The 21,062-nt window shown below is 41.6% G+C and overlaps 1 protein-coding gene across 8 annotated transcripts in view; it reads right to left on the bottom strand.

The window, feature by feature from the left end:
* myom2a (myomesin 2a) overlaps positions 1 to 21,062 on the bottom strand; it is a 64,120-nt gene that overhangs the window by 5,219 nt on the left and 37,839 nt on the right. For 4 of the 8 annotated variants that reach the window (XM_057843032.1, XM_057843033.1, XM_057843035.1 and 1 more), the window contains 17 exons: positions 19,876 to 20,003; positions 15,950 to 16,148; positions 14,092 to 14,109; positions 12,972 to 13,149; positions 12,756 to 12,877; positions 12,656 to 12,673; positions 11,089 to 11,276; positions 10,698 to 10,824; positions 10,301 to 10,479; positions 6,538 to 6,652; positions 6,300 to 6,459; positions 5,521 to 5,627; positions 5,407 to 5,451; positions 4,480 to 4,616; positions 2,019 to 2,163; positions 1,879 to 1,938; positions 49 to 116 (listed from right to left, as the gene is read on the bottom strand). In XM_057843032.1, coding sequence (XP_057699015.1) covers positions 49 to 116; positions 1,879 to 1,938; positions 2,019 to 2,163; positions 4,480 to 4,616; positions 5,407 to 5,451; positions 5,521 to 5,627; positions 6,300 to 6,459; positions 6,538 to 6,652; positions 10,301 to 10,479; positions 10,698 to 10,824; positions 11,089 to 11,276; positions 12,656 to 12,673; positions 12,756 to 12,877; positions 12,972 to 13,149; positions 14,092 to 14,109; positions 15,950 to 16,148; positions 19,876 to 20,003 — 1,994 coding nt within the window. The remainder of the gene's footprint in view (positions 1 to 48; positions 117 to 1,878; positions 1,939 to 2,018; positions 2,164 to 4,479; positions 4,617 to 5,406; positions 5,452 to 5,520; positions 5,628 to 6,299; positions 6,460 to 6,537; positions 6,653 to 10,300; positions 10,480 to 10,697; positions 10,825 to 11,088; positions 11,277 to 12,655; positions 12,674 to 12,755; positions 12,878 to 12,971; positions 13,150 to 14,091; positions 14,110 to 15,949; positions 16,149 to 19,875; positions 20,004 to 21,062) is intronic. The other 4 variants (XM_057843038.1, XM_057843039.1, XM_057843034.1 and 1 more) reach the window with 3 other exon arrangements.

Below are 21,062 nucleotides of genomic sequence, written 5' to 3'. Positions count from 1 at the left end.
ATATTGACTGTGACGGAAGACAAACACAGCGAGAGAAATGTGTGAGACCTTGCAGGTCAGCATCACTGTGCAGTCGTCAGTCACGGTGAAAGACACACTCTCAGAGAAATGTGCACCTGAAAGTGAACCACATCATGAACAACTGCAAAAAGAAGAGACCAAGACAACTAGGCCTGCAAGCAGAACTGAACGGGCCCTCGCAGTTTGGCGCAACTCGGACGTCACGCAAGTTGGACATCATGTAGGTCAGGATAGTGGCAGATCGTGCCCCTCTCATCATCTCGTGAGAAATTAACTCACTAAACTAAACTTGCCTTTTTTTTTCGGGAATAGAAATACATTTACATACCTTGGAGGAAAAACCCCTTTTGATGAGGGTCCTACAAAAAAGGAGAATATACAGAGCTGTGCCGCCACGCCTGTATTAAAAATCAAAATGACTCTTGTAATTGGGCCAATTTGACCAAGTGTGCCAAATTTCGTGGCTCTATAAGCTGCCTAAGTCCCTGAAGAAATCTACTTCTTTTTATTGGCGAGTAAAGGCTTGTCACGGCAACAGATAGAGACATGTGGACGTGGACCTTAAAATGTTACTAAAGGTCTTGTAACTACAATGACCAACCTGAAAAGAACTCGAGATATACTGTATACTGAATTGGCCCGAATATAAGACAGCCCTGATTATAAGACGACCCCCTCTTTTTCAAGTTTCAAGTTTGAAAAAAGACATTTTGAACACCAAATTAATTTTTATACAGAAAATAATTACAGTACATCCGGAACAAATGATTATAACAATATAGTTGAGAGAAAAAGCATGTTATTTTGCTTCATTCAAATTTAATATCTCAACATTTAAATATGTAAACTAAAGTGCAATCACATTCATAAATGAATGGCTTCTGGTTTTTGAAATGTAAATAAACCAATAATTGTGATAAAACAACAAAATTGCAATAACTGCATTAACCATCAAAGTGAAGTCTAACTGTAACTGTAGTCTTGAAACAAATCTGAATAAGGAAAAACATTGCAATAAAGTAATGCAAACTGGTTAGACGTGATAGTAGCTGAGATCTGTCATGACAGAACATCCCTTCAGTGATATCTGGCGCCATCTAGTGTCGTGAATGGGTATAATGTCTAGAACGTGAATATAAGACGACCCCCTCTTTTTCGTTCTTATTTCAATGCAAAAAACACCGTCTTATATTCGGGGCAATACGGTAAGTAAAATGAATGACTTTCTGTTGCCACAAGTTGGTGCTGTTGGGTTGATGCAAATGACCCCTTCAGGGTACGACTCTCAAGAAGCATGGGACGTTTGGCAGATATGTTGTATATCTGCCAAGTTATTACTGTTCAAAATTTGTAGCGACGCAAAATGGTGACGGTCTTTTTCACTTTCCTGTTTGGACCCCTCTGCTTCAACGAAACATCTATATTTTTCATCAGGCACCTGAAAACATGCCTTAAGGCTCCCCTGATGTAAGTTTGAGGTCAATTGTTTTTTTTTCCCTTGAAGGGGGTGCCTGTCTAGTATAAAAGGGCATTTCCTGTTCTCAGTAGAATTAGCCCCAGGAACATAAAACTAAACAAACTGATCTCAAGTGATGAGATTGTGCTGCACATTTTTCCTATGGGGTGAACTCCACACCTATAACACACTTGACAAAAAAAGAAATGAAGAACCACAAAAAGTGAAAAACTTCATCAACCGCAAAACAAAATAATAGACAAACCCTACGCTACAAAAGTCATGATTAATGGAGCCCAAAAAGTGAAAAACATGACTAACAACAAGAAAACAAGACAACAAACTTTGTGAATAACTGCATGAACAACTACAAAGCTAAGCACCAAGCAACGGGAGCTTACCTTGCTTCCTGACGTACTCTCTCCTTTGGAACTCGGCTTCCTTCAGAACAGCCAGGAAGACTGGACACACCAAGCCAAAGAAGAAGTGTGGCGGCAACATTAACACCACAGATAATATTTCCTTAGTATGTGAGATTTACCATCTCCGACCAGGACCAGGGAACTCTGCGCTTTAGCCTTGCCGTCATGGATTTGCACTGTGTATGTGCCCTCGCTATCCCGGGTAAAGTTATCCACGATCATCTGGATGACGCCCGTGGACACGTCGTGACTTATCTTGTGGCCCTGCAACGAACACCAATGATAACAAACACACAGGAAAAACTGTTAGTTGTTCTTCTTCTTTTGTTTCAATTATACAGTGGTATGAAAAAGTATCTGAACCTTTTGGAATTTCTCACATTTCTGCATAAAATCACCATCAAATGTGATCTGATCTTTGTCAAAATCACACAGATGAAAAAACTGTCTGCTTTAACTAAAACCACCCATACATTTAAAGATTTTCATTTTTAATGAGGATAGTACGCAAACAATGACAGAAGGGGGAAAAATAAGTAAGTGAACCATCATATTTAATATTTTGTGCCCCCCCTCTTTGGCAGCAATAACTTCAACCAGACGCTTCCTGTAGCTGCGGATCAGTCTAGCACATCGATCAGGACTAATCTTGGCCCATTCTTTACTACAAAACTGCTGTAGTTCAGTCAGATTTCTGGGATGTATGGCATGAATCGCTGTCTTTAGGTCATGCCACAGCATCTGAATGGGGTTTAAGTCTGGACTTTGACTTGGCCACTCCAGAGCCTGTATTTTGTTCTTCTGAAACCATTCTGTTGTTGATTTACTTCTGTGTTTTGGATCATTGTCTTGTTGCAGCATCCATGCTCTTTTTAGCTTCATATGTCTGAGAGACAGACTCAGGTTTTCCAGCAAAAATCCCTGATAAACTTTTGAATTCATTCTTCCATTAATGATTGCAAGTTGTCCAGGCCATGAGGCAGCAAAAGAGCCCAAATCATGATGCTCCCTCCACTGTGCTTCACGGTGGGGACGAGGTGTTGATGTCGGTGAGCTGTTCCATTTTTCCTCCACACGAGATTGTGTGTTACTCCCAAACAATTCAACTTTGGTTTCAGACCACAAAATATTTTGCCACAACTTCTGTGGAGTGTCCAAGGCCTTTTTGCGAACATTAAACGAGCAACAATATATATATATTTTTTAAACAGCAGTGGCTTCCTCCGTGGAGTCTTACCATGAACACCATTCTTGGCCATAGTTTTACATATAGTTGATGTGTGCACAGAGATATTGCACTGTGCCACTGACTTCTGTAAGTCTTTAGTAGACACTCTGGGGTTCTTATTTTTTTTTAACCTCTCTGAGTATTCTGCGCTGAACTCTGGGCGTCATCTTATGTAGACGGCCATTCCTTGGGAGAGAAACAACAGTGCCAAATTCTCTCCATTTGTAGACAACTTCTCTGACTGCTGATTGATGAACATCCAGACTTTTATAGATGGTTTTGTATCCTTTCCCAGCTTTATACAAATCAATAATTCTTGATCGCAGGGCTTCAGACAGCTCTTTTGACCAAGCCATGACGCACATCAGACAATGCTTCTCATCAAAACAATTCTTACCAGGTGTGTGTTTCATAGTGGGCAGGGCAGCTTTAAACCACTCACCAGTGATTGGGCACACACCTGACTAAAATTGTTTGGTAGAAATAGGTTTCAATTGCTCTTTAAGTCTCCTTAGGCAGATGGTTCGCTTAGTTATTTTTCCTCCTTCTGTCATTGTTTGCATGTTATCCTCAATAAAATACGAAAACTTATAAATGTTTGGGTGATTTTAGTTAAGGCAGACGCTGTTTTTACATCTGTGTGATTTTGACAAAGATCAGATCCCATTCGATGGTGATTTTATGCAGAAATGAAAGAAATTCTAAAAGGTTTAGATACTTTTTCATACCACTGTATTTGTGGGTTCAACATGCCTACATCACATATTACTGTATTCCTGGGTTCCCTGACAAAATAACCTACCTATGCAAGGTTATTTGAGCAATATTAAATTGGGTGAACATGTCAACAATAACTGGAAATCAGACTTTTGTATTAAAAATCAGCACCCAAAACCAATTCCTCCGTTGAACATGAAATTGGATGAGTGTTTCAAAACAGGAATGATCAGAAGGTCTCGAATGGAAACCATTTTGTGAAGCACATATTTAGTAGTCAACCGCACTCCCTGGAAAATTAGGAAAAAGCAGTCACTGACACAACTTTCTCAATGAATAAAAAATGGAGAGGACTACTGGTTGACTTTCGTAATGAGGATGCATAAAAAAAATCGAAAGCCTGGAACTGAACAGGTCTGTCTCGGTTTCAAGGAAAACTCCTCTGTGAGATTTTCTCCCACTAAATTTGAAAAATTCAGCCCTGATGCCAAATGCTATAAAAAGCATAGGATGTTGATTATTTGGCAGGATTCCTTCAAAAGACAAACTCCAAATTGTTTGTTGTTGTTCAAGTTAGTTAACCTCGTTATTTTCACAGTGTATATAGTGTGCCTTGTTATTTTCACAATGTTTACCTCGCCACTGGTAACCTCCTTGTCGTTGACGACAAATCTGTACGTCACGGCAGGTGTAAGTTTGATGGCCTGCACCCAGAAACGCACATGGCCTTTCTCCAAGACTTCGTAGTTGAGGCCGTGTTTGAGTGGGACAACTGTGTGAAGAAGACAAGGTTTATTAGCATTATAGGTGGGAGTAAGTCATATACAGTATGTAAAAGTCATAAGCCTCGGGTCTTAACGATCAAATTTAAATGAAAAAAACTACTAATTTACTATGGCAAATATCAAACAAGTCGACTCTCCCCTAGACTTTAAGAATGTGGAGTCTAGTCATTTCTTGGAATGAGTCAAGTCCTACATATTGGAGAGAAATATTTCATATAATGACATGTATTCCATTGTTATTATTTATTATTCAAAGAATTTGCAAGTAGAGGACGCTGGCCTGGCTGTTTATTGCAGCCCACAAAAAATAGCTTCTTCTGCAAAATCTTTCTCTGCCTGTTATTATTATATTGACACGAGACACGTGATGTAGTTGGCAGCTCAAGTTGTCCTCTGACTGAATGATCAGCGGTTCGATGCTTGGGAACGACTGCCCGCTGTCAAAAGTGTCCTTGGGCAAGATACTGAAGCCTAATATACTACCAATGGGTTGGCAAAAGCACCATTTGTGTATGAATGTGTTTCGTGTGACTGTGAACAATTTAAAGTGATTTGTGAGCTCTCTGTGTGAAAGGTACAATATAAATAGAAGTTGAGTTTGCATTTATTGTGTCTCTACTTGCAAATCCAAATCAAGTTTTTCAGCAGTTATACAAGCAAGTGTTAAGTCCTAAAATTAGTGGCTTACTGTAGATCTGACTTAAAGTAATGTTACCAGAGTACGCCACCTCTACCTGCAGACACCTGATAGGCTGAGAGTGGTAGCCTGATACTCACTGGGGTTCCTGATGGCATAGCTGAGCTCCAACATGGAGTTGAGAGCTGCAGAGTAAAGAAAACCAATTTAAAGAATTTGATTGTTCAACAGACAATGGGAGTGGTCTAGCGTACCATCCTCAGTGAGCGTGTGGCTGGCGGACACGCCGTCAGTGTCCGTGACGAGCACAGAGTAACGTCCTAGATCATCTTTGTCTGGGTTGATGAAACTCAGTCTGGAACTTAAAGATGTCAAGACATTATTTCCATTCTTGAAGCTTTAATACAATGTACATAGAGTATATGTCGGAACTTGTCATGTAACATTTTGACATAATGTAGACAGTACTTCATGCAGGTGGTATAGGTATGGTATTTGGTATAGTATTGGATGGTTATCATTTATTCATTCATTAGGGGTCCAGCGAGGGCCGTGGTATAATATATTTGCGATTTTCAGATTAACATAGTGTACTGTAAGTATTGCTTTAGTGCAATCTTGTGACATCTTGGTGCTTAGGAACTGGTTTGAAGTGAGTTCATGTGACTCACGTCGACAAAAGTAGTGGTTTGCCATTGTCCTGTGGCATCTATAGGCAACTATAAACCAAGGGGGCATAGGAGACTTGCAGATTTTGGCTTTTCGCAATAGGCCTCATTCCTTATAGATAGCAAGGGAACACTGTATATGGTATACAATGTTCAAGGCACTGTGTACAAGTATACCATGCTCACAGCTCTACTCTTTATGCAAATGATCATGGTATGTAGAATGCATAATATGAGATACAGAATACAGATGGTATTATGTTCATAGTGGATAATGTTGAGGGTTAATACTGGATGATCAACTCAATCGTTCTAACGCTAAAATGCAGCACTAATTTCTTAAATTTGGAAAAGGGCAAACTTACGTGCGTCCTTTGGTGGTGACAGTAACGCGAGGGCATTCACCGATGGGCTTGTAGTTCTTTGACCAGATGAAGGCGGAAGTTTGACTGATGTCACAGGCCTCCAGGGACAGGAATATGTCACCTGTCTCCTCGTCAACACCTGCCACGATCTCTTTGGTGCCTGGAGACATCAGTGAATGCTGTAGTAAAAAAGCTTGGTAAACATACCCAACATAGATTGTAAAAGTATAGGCTTTACCTGGAGGAGGTCTGGCACAGACGGCCTCAGTCACCAGGGAGGGTCTACCAATGCCGTGAGCATTGACGGTGCGAACCCGGAACACATACCATTCACCTTCCTCCAGATCTCTCACCTGCAGGGCAATCACCAGCTGGTTTATCTCATTTGCGCTTCATTTTAGGATACTTTGTTTCACTTTAGTGCACTGCACATAGGCAGTTTGCATGCCACCACTACTTGGACTTAGTGCCTCCCTTTCCTCCTGGAACATTGGGCAACGGGTCCCCACCATTTGTTCTGGTCACTGGCGGCCCTCCTTGCCACATGCCAGATGACTCCCATCTCTCTTAGGTTTTCCAAGGCTGTATGTCTCCATGTCTACTTTGGGTGTCCTCTCTTCCTCCTCCCCCTACTGGCACCCAGCCTATTGCCAGACTTGCCGGTATTTCTCTTGGCAGTCGGAGTACGTGTCCAGCCATTGTCCTTCTCCTGTCCGAGACAATGTGAGTCAGAGGTGCTTCCCCTGCTCTTCTCATCAACTCTTCATTGATTATGTGGTCTCCCCAAGAGATCCTCAAGATGTATCTGAGGCACCGTCTGTGGCAGACATCCAGCTTGGTGGTGATCCTGGCTGTCTTTATCCTCGTCTCGTAGGCGTAGGTCACTGTAAGGATGAACACTGACATATACAGTCGCAGTTTTATGGATGTACTGATAGATTATGATAACCAGATGTTCCGGATGTGTTGGAAGATTCCTACGACTTTCCTGATTCTGATCCGTACATCTTTTTCTGCGTCTCTGGTGTTTGAGATGTTGCTTCCATGATATGTGAAGTTTTTATGTATTCAGTGCCTTGTTTGCCTATGATCATTCGTGGAAGGTTTTGGTCTTGTATGATGGTCATGGCCTTGGTCTTCTCTTGGCCGATACGTAGGCCGACTTTACCCCCTTGCTCATGCAGATTGTTGGTCAATTTTTGGAGTGCCGTGTGGGTATGGCTCAGTAGAGCTAAGTCCAGATCTGCCAGTCTGTCCCCTACCCAATGGATGCAGAGGTTTGTCCCGACAACTGACTTCCTCATCACAAAGTCTATGACAATGATGAACAGTAAGGATGACAGGATGCAGCCCTGTCTTACCACAGTCACGATGCGAAAGTCGTCGGTTGTTCTTACTCGACAGGTGGAGTTGTCTTACAGGGATTTGAAGATGCTAATGTACTTGGATGGTATACTGTATAGCTGGATGATCTGCCACATTGATTCTCGCTGGATACTGTCAGAACCTTTCTTTAAATCGATATAATTGATGATGAGGGGTACCTGGAGTTCTTGCCACTGTTCTATGATGTTGCGAAGAGTGACAATCTGTTCTGCGCAGGATCTTTCCATTTGGAAAGCGGCTTGCCCTTCCCTTAGGATGGTATCAACCCCAGCTTTTAGGCGTTGGAGCAGCATACTGCAGAACACCTTGCAAGGGATAGACAGCGTATACCCCCGCCAGTCTCTGAGGTTTCCCTTTTTCAGCTGCGTCACAAAAACCCCTCGCCTCCAGTCGGCAGGAACCTCTGCGGCTTGCCAGATCAGGTTGAACAGGTGCGTGAGACTCTCCACAACCACTTTATGACTGTGCTTCAGTAATTCAGTCGGTCAGTTGAATTGAATTGAATTCGTTCCTGGTTATCTCTACTAAGGTAACTGTCAGAGTTGGAGCTGGTGTTTCCCAGTCAAAATTAAAGAGGATGGAAGCTGTTGGCTGGTTGGGAACCTCCCTGAAGTGTTCCACCAACTTTGCCTGCTGTTCCTCATCACTTAGGAGTGCTCTGCTCCTGACTGGCACTCTAGAGCTGCTCCTCGAGCTGGTTAGCTCCCACACAATTCTGTAGAATGCTTTACTGTTGTTTTTCTCTACTGCCTCTTGTGCCTCTCTAGCTTTCTCCTCTAGCCACTTATGTTTATTTTTCCTAAAGCACATTTTTTACTTCCCAGTCCAGGCGCCTGTACTCTACATCTTTTCATCCATCCAGCCTCCTCGTCTGTTCTCTTATCATCTTTGCCATCTTCCTTTCATCAATCAATTCCCAGGTCTTTTTCTTTTATCCACCTGTCCTTGTTGGTGCTCCACCCCCCCCCCCCCCCCGCCCAAAACAGTTTCCATAGTCTCAGTAATGGCATGGGAGAACAGACTCCACTGCTCCTCAATGTAAGGATGTTGAGGTACCTCAAGCTTCCTCCTCAACTCTTCACCGTAGCTACTAGACAGGTTGGTGTTCTTAAGCTTTTTCGCTGCATAGGGTCTCTTGGCCTGCACTTTTTCCACCTTTTTCAGCTTCAGCCTGGTTTTACCCACCACAAGAAAGTGGTCTGAGCCTATATCTGCACCCCTGTCTGAGCGGACATCTATCAAGGATGAACGCCATCTTGTGTTTATGCAGATGTAGTCCAGCTCATTTCAGGTTACGCTTCCAGGTGAAACCCAGGTCATTTTGTGTATCTGCTTGTGCATGAAATACATGTTGCCAATGCTAAGGCCATTGCTGCCAGCTTGCATCAACATTCTCTCCCCATTGTTGTTGGTGCATTTAGGTTTTAGGTTTTGCATTTAGGTCTCCAATCAGCATCTTAATGTTGTAGCTGGGGATCACATGAAGCATGGCTTGGAGCTGGCTGTAGAAGGTGTCCTTGTCCTCCTCTGAGGCGACTTTGATTGGGGCATAGACCTGCACGATGGTGACTTTGGCATGTCTGTGTAGGGCCTCGATGTAATGATGCAATGCTTGCGCCGCACAGCTAGAAAGGATGATCCCGACTCCATGGGTATAGGGGTCTTGCTTCCCAGAGAAAAGAACGGTTGCTCCATCAATCACGAGGCATCCCTGCCCAGTCAGCCTCATTTGACTAAGATGTCCAGGCATCCCTCATAGTCTTCAGCACCTGGACCCACATTGGAACAATGTGCACACGTTCCAGGTGCCTACTCTTGTTTTGGCTTTGGCATCGAAGATCGAGGACATAAGGAGTCGGGCTTCCTACCGGATTTCACCAGGCCCCGACACAGATACATCCAAGGATGTGCCCTCTCTTCTCCACAGCAGTTTACCGGAATGGCTCATTCTCGTCATTTTAGTTACATGCTGTTTTTACGGGGTAGAGTTTTTAAACTCACACCCAACCCGTAACCTGGAGGACCAGGTGCTGACTTTTGTCTGGCTTGTATACCGAAACCTACCCGGCATGGTTAAACCTGCTAGCGGTGTGATTTCCCTGCCAGTATAGCTTTCAAGTGTCATTGGAGCACGCAAGCCTCTCTGCCAACCGCAAGGTACCAGCCGCCATTAGTTGGCCCAAATTGAAGAGGCACAACACAAGAATGACAGCACACCACTACACAGTTGCATTTCCACCGACAAAAGCCATGAAGAGTACAAACATAACAGTTGGCACCTGAATAACAACACAAGACAAACAGAAGTGCATCTGTTGGTGAAAGTTACTTATCCGGAACCAAATTGTGGGACAAGGATTCTGAGAAAAAAGGCCTAGACTTTCACTTGCAAACTTAAGTAGGTTCACTAGGAAATATCAGAGGTGTTTCTAAACATTTTGCGAGATCCAGGCCCATAGATGTGAACGGCATCGTATCTCAGATCTGTGGATTATCCATCTAATGCACGACAGTGATGATCCCATTGGGTGAATACCAAGCAATCACATTATCCGAAGCTAAAACTTTAGATGACTAGACAGTAACGGACCTCGTTGCTTCGGCTAGTGTCTCACCTGCATGTAGCGCTGACTGATGGGCTCCTCATTCAGAGCGACAAACTCGCATGATCCTTTCTTGGCCATGTCCACAAAGTATCCGGAGACAGCGCTTGCCCCTGTGTAAACTGGAGCTTTCCAAACCAGGACCAGAGAATGACTGCGGACCTCGCTAAAGGTCAGGTCATAAGCTGGACCTGCGGCAGATGGATAAAAGTGATAATGACGATGATGGATGAGCAAAATTACAGATTTTCATCAGTAATCGCCAACACAAGTGGTGGAGTTGGTAGCAGAATGGATTGCTAACCATTTAACTTTAAACAAATGTCATTTACCTAAATAGTGAAAGAAATAGCATTATGGGCTAAGTTATCAGCCAAATAACATTGAAGCTTCTGTAAAATGAGCGTACCTGGCTGCTCAAAGGTCCAAGCTTCACATTTCATCGGGAGGCTGGGAGCTGAGGGCAAGCCCACGCCTGCCATGTTGGCAGCCTGAACTTTGAACTCATAGAAGGTTCCCTCTGTCAGATTGTCCACCTAAGGAAAAAAAGCAAGACACATTTATTCATATGCAGTATAGTAGTCTTATTTGGACAGACGGAGATCTTTGATTGAGTCAGTGGTTCACATTTGAGGGATTCCCTTTAATGATACTATATACAAATTTATTGCTACTTATTTTGAAGATCTCATAGCTATGGCGCGCAGACCCCAGTTAGAACCACTGCTCTAAAAGCACAAACACCTTGTTGGTCACACACAGAACCACAGGATGTCACCAGAGGGTTTCCGGGCACTTACTGTACACACTCGGTCCACGATACCGCTTGTGTTGACCTCCTTCCAGACTAGGGTGTCGACATCACGTTTGTCCACGTAGTAGGCGCTGATTCTGGAGCCACCACAGTGCTTGGGACTGCTCCAGGACACAGTCATGGAGGAACCATCGCAATTCAGCAGGCTAATACCATAGGGGGAACTGGGGGTGGCTGCCGGACAAGTTACAATCATTGGTGGGAAGCAGTGAATAGGGGTAGTTTATTTTGTACCTTGGCCTTAAGGCTACGTCTACACATGGACGGATCATTTTTTTGCCTTGTATATTCAGACAATATTTTACATTTAAAGTGCATTTATAAACGCGCCGCTCCTGCACGGGACGCCTACATTTTTGCAGACTACGCATGCGCAAAAAGGAGCCGCACGGGTCACCTCTGAACTGGAAGCTTATCATTTTTCGCCGTTGTTTGATGTCTTCTCCAGAAATATTCAAGCGTAAGATCTACAAGTTCTTTCAGTTGTAAAAAGAGGAGCAGGAAAGACGCGTCTGCACCATTCTCCTCTATTGTTTCCAATGCCGTAAAGCCTCACAAAAAATGGCAATGGCGCGCTCCATGACGTGACTTCCTTGTATCTGATTATTATGTAGATACTATCCCGGTTTCTATCCTGGTAGAAACTACCCCGGCTGTACTAGGCGGTGCGTCCGTAGTTTATGAACTTACCCCTACCCCGTGTAATAAAATTTCCGGACAAGAGGTACATTAGTGTAGCCGACATGTCGTATTGTCTAACTAATTACACATTTAAGGCCATTATCCGTCTTAGTGTAGACGTAGCTATCGTGTTGACTTAGTTGACTTAATCCATCGCTTAATGGCACCATTATCATGTCATAAGAATAAAATCCACCAATACAATACTAAAACACAGCAGCACAACATGCACCTGTTGCACAAGCATTGTCTAGAGAAGCTTTTATTTCCTTATAACCTGCTGGATGACGACATGATATACTGCATATAGCACCTTATTAAGTTCAACCGTTCCCTTTGAGATTCTATTATTTTTAAACATTTATCTAAATGACTAAACCTAATCAGTACAGTGGTGCAAAACTTTTCCCCTTCCTTTGACTATGCTCGTATCACAAAACACTAATTTCTTCAAGTTTCAATTGAAATGAATGGAAATGAAATCAGTCAGATTTTTAAAAATGTTTTTGCATAAATAAATGTACTTAATAGTGTACAAAAAAGAATCAAAAACATTTGGGCTCAATATGAAACTGCGATTAAGCAAAAATTGTTCTTCTCCTTTGGGGATTATTGGGAGTTGGTAAACCAGCCTATGATAGTGGGATCAACCAATTTTGTCCTTCCATTACCAGGGAGACAATGTGCCTTTATGTTACAGAGATTGACTACGTTTGCAACCTCTATTTCAGGTAAAGTTAGTGAGTGGTGCATCAGCGTTGGCCACGCCTATCTTCAAATGTGACCCGTGATTACTACGACAAATCACGTGAAGGAGGCTGTGGGGTGGAGATGAGGGCAGGGGTAGGAGGACACAACTCTGTCATACATACCATACTCAAACCCCCCACCTGGCAGAACAGTAACAGATGACATAAACCGAAACGACGGAAATGTAGGTCTCTGTGGTCAAAGCGTCTGGGTGGCACTCACCAAGGGCTGGCTCAATTGAAATGGGTCCTGATTCCTGGGACTCTTCGCTCAGGCCGAACACATTGACAGCTTGCACCCGAAACACGTATGTTTCTCCAAGCGTCAGGCCGTGCACCACAAACCTGAAAAGATGAAATAACTTTGTTTGTAAGAGGATGTAAAATGACTAAACTGAAAAAAAAACATCAAGAAATAGAATGATACAGTATTTGTAACCTGTTGAGTTTGAAGGGTTTGTGGTTGCAGGCAAACCAGTCCTTGCTGCCAACGATGCGGCCATCGATGTAGTATCCCATCAGGCCTTGCTGTCCGTGCTTGGGTGCTTCCCACTGCACGAAGGCAGACGATCTGGTGTTCCGGGTGGCGACTGGTTGTCCAGGAGCAGACGGCACGCCTGTTTTTTTGGGACAGACAGAGAGGAGTTTATAGCAATGGGGTGGTAAATGAACGTTGCTTCCTGTGGCCATTTTCAGCAAGTGTGCTTCATTCCCAAAATGTGAGGTGACTTTAAAGCCAACAATAATAACAACAGTGCTCCTGCCTCATTGTGACTTCAAGCTAAATGAATTAAAAAAATAAAGTTTGCCTTCCTATTACAGTATATTGATGGTTATACTAATCAGGCCATCTGAATCTTCAATTTAGACTATCAGTCTTTGAGACATTTTCCATGTCCAAATAGTATAGACAATTCCACCAAATTTCCCACTGAAAACCTAAACTCGTTTCAGGGCCTGTTTTATTTTATTTTATTATTCATTGAATATATTTTCTGCAGAATACATTTATTTTCGCTGATTGTCACATACATTTTTGGATAGGTAAACATGTCCAGGGTCAAAATGACTCCATAGTTTTTAATATGAAAATTCTCTACTTGGCTTCAACAAGCGTTGCTAACAGAGATTATGAAATTGTCCGTACATTTTGGGTGCTACCCAGGTGGTACTTGTGAACTCATTACTACTTTCATACATGAATTACCATTTTTTTTCTCTTTAACTCTAAGAGTGCAGTCATTTAACTCATTTGGTGCCATCGATGGCGCTAACCATTCAATATTTGCCCCTCCCACTCAAAATGGATTGGACATCCAGCTGCCGCCAATGACACTAAAACAAAAGATACTAACAGCTCACATTTATTATTTAATAAATTAAAAAAAATCTGGATTAGATTGATACAGAGATTTAATCAACATTGTATCATGCATTCTAGTGGTAGCTTGGGTGAAAATGACATTATTTTTAACAAGAATAATGTGCAGGGTGCTCAGAAAAAGACACACTTTAAACGTGTAGGAGGTAAAAGTGAATGAAAGTATCCTAGTACATACCAACAGGCAGCTCACAACCTGCAAAATATAGTGCAGCGTTTCACATGTGGTCACGTACACTACACAATGTAGTCTGTATTATAGGGTAGTAAAGGTGTCAAACTCAAGACTCAAGGGCCAGTTCCGGCTCACCACATCATTTTGTGTGGCCCACGAAAGCAAATCACGCTCATCGACTTCACATTACTCGCAAAAATACCAAAATTGCAGATTGTCATCACTTTTAAAAATGTGGAGATGCTTCAAGTATTTTTTGTTATATACAATAGTTGTCGAACGATCTTTTGTTGCTGACAAACCTCTCACCCGGTTAAGCCACATTTTTGGTGACAATGTGCAAATGAGTTGCTAAAGGACTGCATTGCTCAGTAATTCAATGAAAATGGGTGAAAATTTGAATATACTGTAAAGTATAATGGGTTATTTTTGAGTCGATCAACATTTTGCACACCTACATTTTCTACTTCCCCCCTTAAATTTCAGGTTAGGGGCTACAGTGCTCCCAGCCAGGACCGGCCCTGGGCATAGGCCAGCTAGGCGGTTGCCTAGGACGCCATCTAATGGCATGGTTGTTAAATTGCTCAAGGGAAAAATGGAATACCCAGAAAAAAACTACTACTACAGCAGATTCACTTCACAAAAAGGACACTCACGGTTTTAAAACTAAAATATCACATAACAATAAACTACATAACATAAATAGCAATTAATTATTAGCAATTAACTGAAACACTATCTAAATAAATAATTAGCACAGAACATGAAGTTTAAATGTTTACATCTGTAGTGCTGCAGTGCATGCTGGGAGGCAAGAGGCATGTGGTACGACAACAGTGTTGACTAGGGATGTCCTGATCCCATCTTTTTGCACCCGAGTCGAGTCCGAGGAACCTGATTTTGAGAATTTACCGATAACGAGTCGTGATCTAACACTGAATTTAAAAAAAAAATTTGAACAAAAGTTCCAAACATGCTAAAGTACTGTACTGTTTAGAGTACTTCCACTTTTTCCAGGAGGGTTGCGGAGTATAAAATGTATATCTTTTTGTTTCTTCTGGAAATTCCTTTGAATTTCTGGATTATTTTGTTACTTTTTCGCCCTTAAAAATAATCCCATAAAATCATTAAAAACCCATTCCTTTACACCCGATTCTGATCCTCTGAAAAATGGCCCGATTGGCCCGATTTCTGATCACGTGATGGATCGGGGGCATCCCTAGTGTTGACAGTAGGTGGCAGCGAAGGGTGTCTATCTCTCTCAAGGGAAGTTAGAGAATACATCGAGCAGTGATAGCCAAATTAAGCTTCTTGAAGCAATAACGTTTTGCAGCCAATTGATTCAAAGTTTCATGGTGGTTCATTTGCTCAAAGGCACTATCAAGTGGTCATGAAGCCTAAGAGACAAAAAGAGTTAAGAATTCAGTGGCTATTTGTTTAAGAAAATGATATGAATGTGATTGTGTTACTGTATGAACAAAATGCAACTATAGGTATAAGGATAATGTGCTATTTATTTATTTATAAACAATAGCTTCTATAAGTCTTTTGGCAAAATATAAAATATTTATAACAATATACTGTATATTACTATTTTTTTTTAGAGGGGAGGGGCTCCTAGCAGCACGTTTGTCTAGGGCACCTAGTTACCCAGGGCCGGGCCTGCTCCCAGTAAATGGTTTTTATCTGAAGCCCTGGGTATTTTTTCATTTTCTAGAGTATGTAATAATAGAAGGTACATACATACATTGGCAGACATAATGGCCCTTTTGAGTAAATCATTACTACGATGTGGCCTGCGCAAAGATGAGTTTGACACCCCTGACGTAGCGCATTAGGGGACACTTTTGTGTTCCCTTACCGTCCCATTCCGCCTTCCTCACTGGCTCCGAGGGCTCCGAGGGCAGGCTGGCGCCATACTCGTTGAACGCAAACACGCGGAACAGATAATCGCACTCATCTGGCAAATCAAAGACAGCCAAACGAGGCGAGCGAAGCTCCACGCCCACATTGACGCGATGCCACGAGTCATCGCCACCATCAGCAACCGCAGCCAAACACTGAGAGAGCAGTAGGAGCAGGGGTTGCGTTAACCGAATATTTTCCGTCGTTGACCGGTTTTTTAAAACGGTGACGGAAAAAACTGAAGTTCGTCCGTCATTTTGACAGGTTGCAATTCACACCCCAGACCACAGGGTGGCGAGTGAGCATATTAATTAGCTATTGTCTCTCTTAATGCATGACGTCGTTGGCTATTCTGTCAGAATATTGTAGCGTCACCGGGGTCTGGCGGCGGCACCGTGATTGACACATCAACGCGACGTTCTTATTGGTGCACCCGGTGTGCCAGCGCGTCATCCAATTGGTGGACTAGATTGCCGCCTGTGTATAGACCCCAATCACATGATGTCACAACTCCGCCCCCCTGACTGGAGCCGCCATATTGTGTGTCAGCTCGTCGTGCTTGCACATTACCACTACGTACATGCCTCCTATTACGGCGTGTTTTTCTGCTCGTTAACATTAATAATCAAAATGGTGAAGGCGTGTGTGGCGGTTGGTTGCAGTAACAGAGAAGATAGACGGAGAGACTTGAAGTTCTACCGTATTCTGAGAGACCCGAAGAGGAGAGCGAGATGGACTGCTGTAATTCGACAAGAAATCTGGGCACCAAACGATCACCACAGACTATGTAGTAGTCATTTTATATCTGGTAAGATGCATTTAATATATATTTAGAAGATTTTGGGCTGACAACCACAATTATGATCATTGTGTGACGTTGGTGATTGGGGTCGATATAGTTGCCTCTTTTTCTTTGGGGGCGGAGTTGTTGTTTTGTTGGTGTTGTTGGCGGTAAGCAGAGTAAAAAGAGGGAGAAAAATACCATGTCTTCCGTGTCTAATTTTTCGCCGCCAAGCAAGCGTTACAATATTAATTAAAAATGAATGAAAACTAAATACTATTGAATATGTCATCATTATCATTTTAAAAATTTAAGTGACGGGTAAAAATAGATTATGACCGGATTTTTATGACCCTGTCAGTCAAAATGACAGACAACGAAAATGTCTAGCGCAACCTCTGAGTAGGAGTGACAGAGTGGTATCTACTGATGAAGTTTAGGTTCGACATACTTTTTGTGATCAAAGAATATCTTCGGTTCGTACCCAACCAATGAACAATAGACTTACATTGGGGTTTGAGGTCTTAGGGCGATTTCACACTAGCACTGTTTGATCCGTTTTTAATAGACCAGAGACTTGTTCTCAGATAGTCCGCCAATGCGAATGTGCATCCGAACTCTAGTTCGGACCAAACAACCGAACACTGGTTCAATCAAAAATCGTCTCGATCCGCTTTAAGCGAGTGAATGCAACTGGAGCAGGGTGCGCTTTGCTACTTTATGTGCAGCATGACAGGAGAAAGGTGTGATGTTCTAAGGCTGTGACAGTACACGCAGGGCATCCTTGGAAGCAAAAGACAGCGCGGATAATATTCAAAATCAGCAATGGCAAGATGACAGACGATTAACCATGGCTAAATATTGTTGTGCTGCACTAAGCAGTTGAAATCGATAAACAGAATCGAGTTCTAAAGTGGCGATCATGTTTTACATGCTGTTGCTGAACATACCATGTGAGAGCGACAGGCTAAGCCTCCCGGGGCAGCTGTTTTGTGAGTCTCGATCTCCTGGAAATGACGACAATTTTACAGTCCAAAAAGTCATGAAAGTGAGAGCGATTGCGTGACTCTGTGACTTGGGGTCCCTTTCGTGGTTTAATTTCCCCTATGCATTTTTTATATACTCCAGTTCGCTTGGCATTTAGTCGGAAGGGAGCGACCTAGCCGTTGGTCAAGAGGCGACTTGCTAAATTAGTTAAAAAAAAATAAATAAAATTAATTAAATTAATTAAATATTTATTTTATTTTATTCAACATACTGTAGACGTCACTATCAGCTGACGGGACACAAGGCTCAAGGCGCAGGCGTAGGAGGCATATTTTCAAAAACTTGAAATTTACCTATTTTCAAAACCAAAGCCACTAGCGACCTAAAACCAAAACAGGCACCTCCCTTTGGCATATATGAGTCTCCATGAGCAGCGACATAAAAAAATTCAAAGTCGTTCCATAAAAACATCCTGATTAATTATTTTTATATAAGTATAACAAAACTTAAAATGGCTTTAAAATTCTCAGATTTTACGCTAGATGCACAAAACCCACCAAATGCAGAAATAATCACCTATATTTTCGGGATTGATAGCAATATTGAACATATGGTTTTTTGCCAGAAATAGCAACTTAAATGTCATGTGTAGCGATACAAAATCCAACATGGCGGCCATCACAAAACAAAGAGCTTTTTAAGTTGAAAATTCTTGTAAATAAATGCTTAAATCGCAGAATATCTATAGATATGAACGTAAAACAGTCTAGATTCTTGGGTAACCCCCCCCCCCCCCAAAAGCGGGCAGTTATCGTTCATTTTACGTAAATATTTCAAGCAAAAGTTAAGGTATTGTGACATCCAACATGGCGGCCGTCACGAAACAAAGAGCTGTTTAAGTTGAAAATTCTTGTAAATAAATGCTGAAATCGCGGAATTTCTATACATATGAATGTAAAACAGTCTATATTCTTGGTTAAAAGCAAAAAAGCGGGCAGTTATCATTCATTTTACGTAAATATTTCATGCCAAAGTTACATTAATTTTATCCATTGATTTTTTTTTTCACGTTTCAAAGTGCATGCATGGTGCTATTAATTATACATTATGTTATACATTATATATATAACAACTAACTTGAATCCTCAGCCAAATCGCCCTTGAGACACTCCTGCCTGCTTGTATGCAGTAAAACCTTCGTCCTATTTCCACCTAAATCCGGCGTTTGAACACAGCGTGTGTTTGAGTTTATAGCAGTGAGAGCTGCAGTGCACGACGCTCTGCCTGGCCCCCTACAGGAAGGCGTGGCACAATGTCTGTTGGAGCTGTCTCGTCAACTGATGATGAAGTCTATGATTCAAATTTACATGCATACAAACGCCTGCTTCACAAAATTGACACAGACAGATCCATTGTTATATTTTCGTTGCAAAATAAAAGACAGTAATAAAAAAAACTACAGTTTGACATGTAAAAATAATACTATGCTACATTATGTGCAGCGTCACAGCACCATGCTGTGATTCTAACATGCTCCCTCCCCTCCCAGAAGGGAGGTATTTCCTCTTCTATTTGTCCAATCAATGAGTGTGCCTTTCATCCACTTGTTGCTGCTGGGAAAGTTTGGTTAGCACAGTGTGAATGCTGAACTTTTTCAACCACTCATTTGCAAGTGTTGCTGCGAGGTAGCTCTCCAACCGGACCCTGGTCCTGTTGGTTGAGTGTGAAAGCGCTCTTACATTCATATCAACAAATTGCAAATAACTGATGATCTGTGCTTGGGATGGACATTTTTCAAATTAAAGACATTGGTTGGGAAGAATCTGACTGACCAACAATTTGCGAAAATACGACTTTGATTTGGTCCTTCTCATTGCCAACCATTAACAAAGACAGACATTCTCATAATTTAAACTGGGACAACTGGCCGTGCATGAATGTTCATCTTTCAATGCCAATGATGGAACAAATTCGCCCTTCCCAGTTAAAATGAAGTAGACTTTTATCATCGTCGTCAATGTTGGCAGTAAAAAAAACACACCAAGATGTACCACAGTACCCCGTACGCAACAATTGGACTCCCTACGAAATGTATGATTCAAACACACACACACCTTCTCTACGGCGTAGCACAGTGGTGCTGGTCCACGTTGGCTAGGTGGTGTCCAGCTGAGTACCACATGTGTTTTGTAAATCTCAGACGCATGCACATCGCTGGGCCGGCCAGGAATGGTCGCCTGGCCTGAGAATGTAAAGCGGATTTGAATGTTGAATGTGGGTTTAAGGATGGCGGTTGTTTCAGGGTGAGTTTGAAGGTCAGAATTACGTTGGGTTCAAGGTTGATTTAGCATAGGTTTGAGGTGGGATTTAAGTCAGGTTGTTTCCCAGTGTGTTAAAAAGATGCTTGGGGTTGTTTTGGAAAGTGGATTTCAGTTTGGTTCTGGGTGGGTTTTTTTGTGTGCCTTTCTGGTGTTTTTTAAGTTGTTGTAAAGTCAGCTCAAGTGGCTCTAGAGTCTGTTTAGGATGGATTTCAAATCAGGTTAACCCCTTTATTTCTGAATTGCCATTTAAATTTTTCAGTGCCATTTACGAGGCTATACCATCATGTGGCGTCCAATCATCCTTCTGCTGTATATTAATAGCAGTTTGTCACTTGTAGACGTCCAGTTCATTTGAAGTGGTAGGGTTGTCAGCGAATGAACAAATGCCGTCAATGGCAGTCAACCAGCCAGCTACAGTAGTTAAAAAATATACATAAAGCATTTGAGGAAAACATAAGTACATAAAAATAGTATTCGTAAAAAATGATAATTATCAAAAATTACATTGAAAAAAAATACAGCTAAAAACGAGGGGAGTCTGAAATTTAAAAAATCACAGAGATAGGAGAAAAGAGAGAGAAGTAAAAATAGAAAATTACTCAAAAAATGAAAATATATGTAATATATATTTTTTTCAATGAATAAATAATCTTAAAAAATTAGATTTCACCATAATTATTTAATTAATGTTAATACTTTTTACTTATTTATTTGAAATTTTACTAATTTAATTTAATTTGGATTAATTTTAATAATTTTTTTTTATATTAGATTAATTTTCTTAAATTTTCTTTTTATTTCATTTTTATCACCTTTTTTCATTTTTTTATTCTTGGATTTTTCAATATTTAGTTATATTTTTCAGTTTAATTTTCTGTGTTTTTTTATTGTTATTATTTTCATGTACTTACTGTATGTATTCCTCCCATGCTTTTTGATGTATATTTGTTAAATGTAAATTCAGGTATGAAGGGGTTATA

This window comes from Corythoichthys intestinalis, chromosome 8 (genome assembly GCF_030265065.1).
Source record: "Corythoichthys intestinalis isolate RoL2023-P3 chromosome 8, ASM3026506v1, whole genome shotgun sequence".
NCBI classification, from domain to species: Eukaryota; Metazoa; Chordata; class Actinopteri; order Syngnathiformes; family Syngnathidae; genus Corythoichthys; species Corythoichthys intestinalis.
This window is presented reverse-complemented; position numbering and strand designations above follow the sequence as displayed.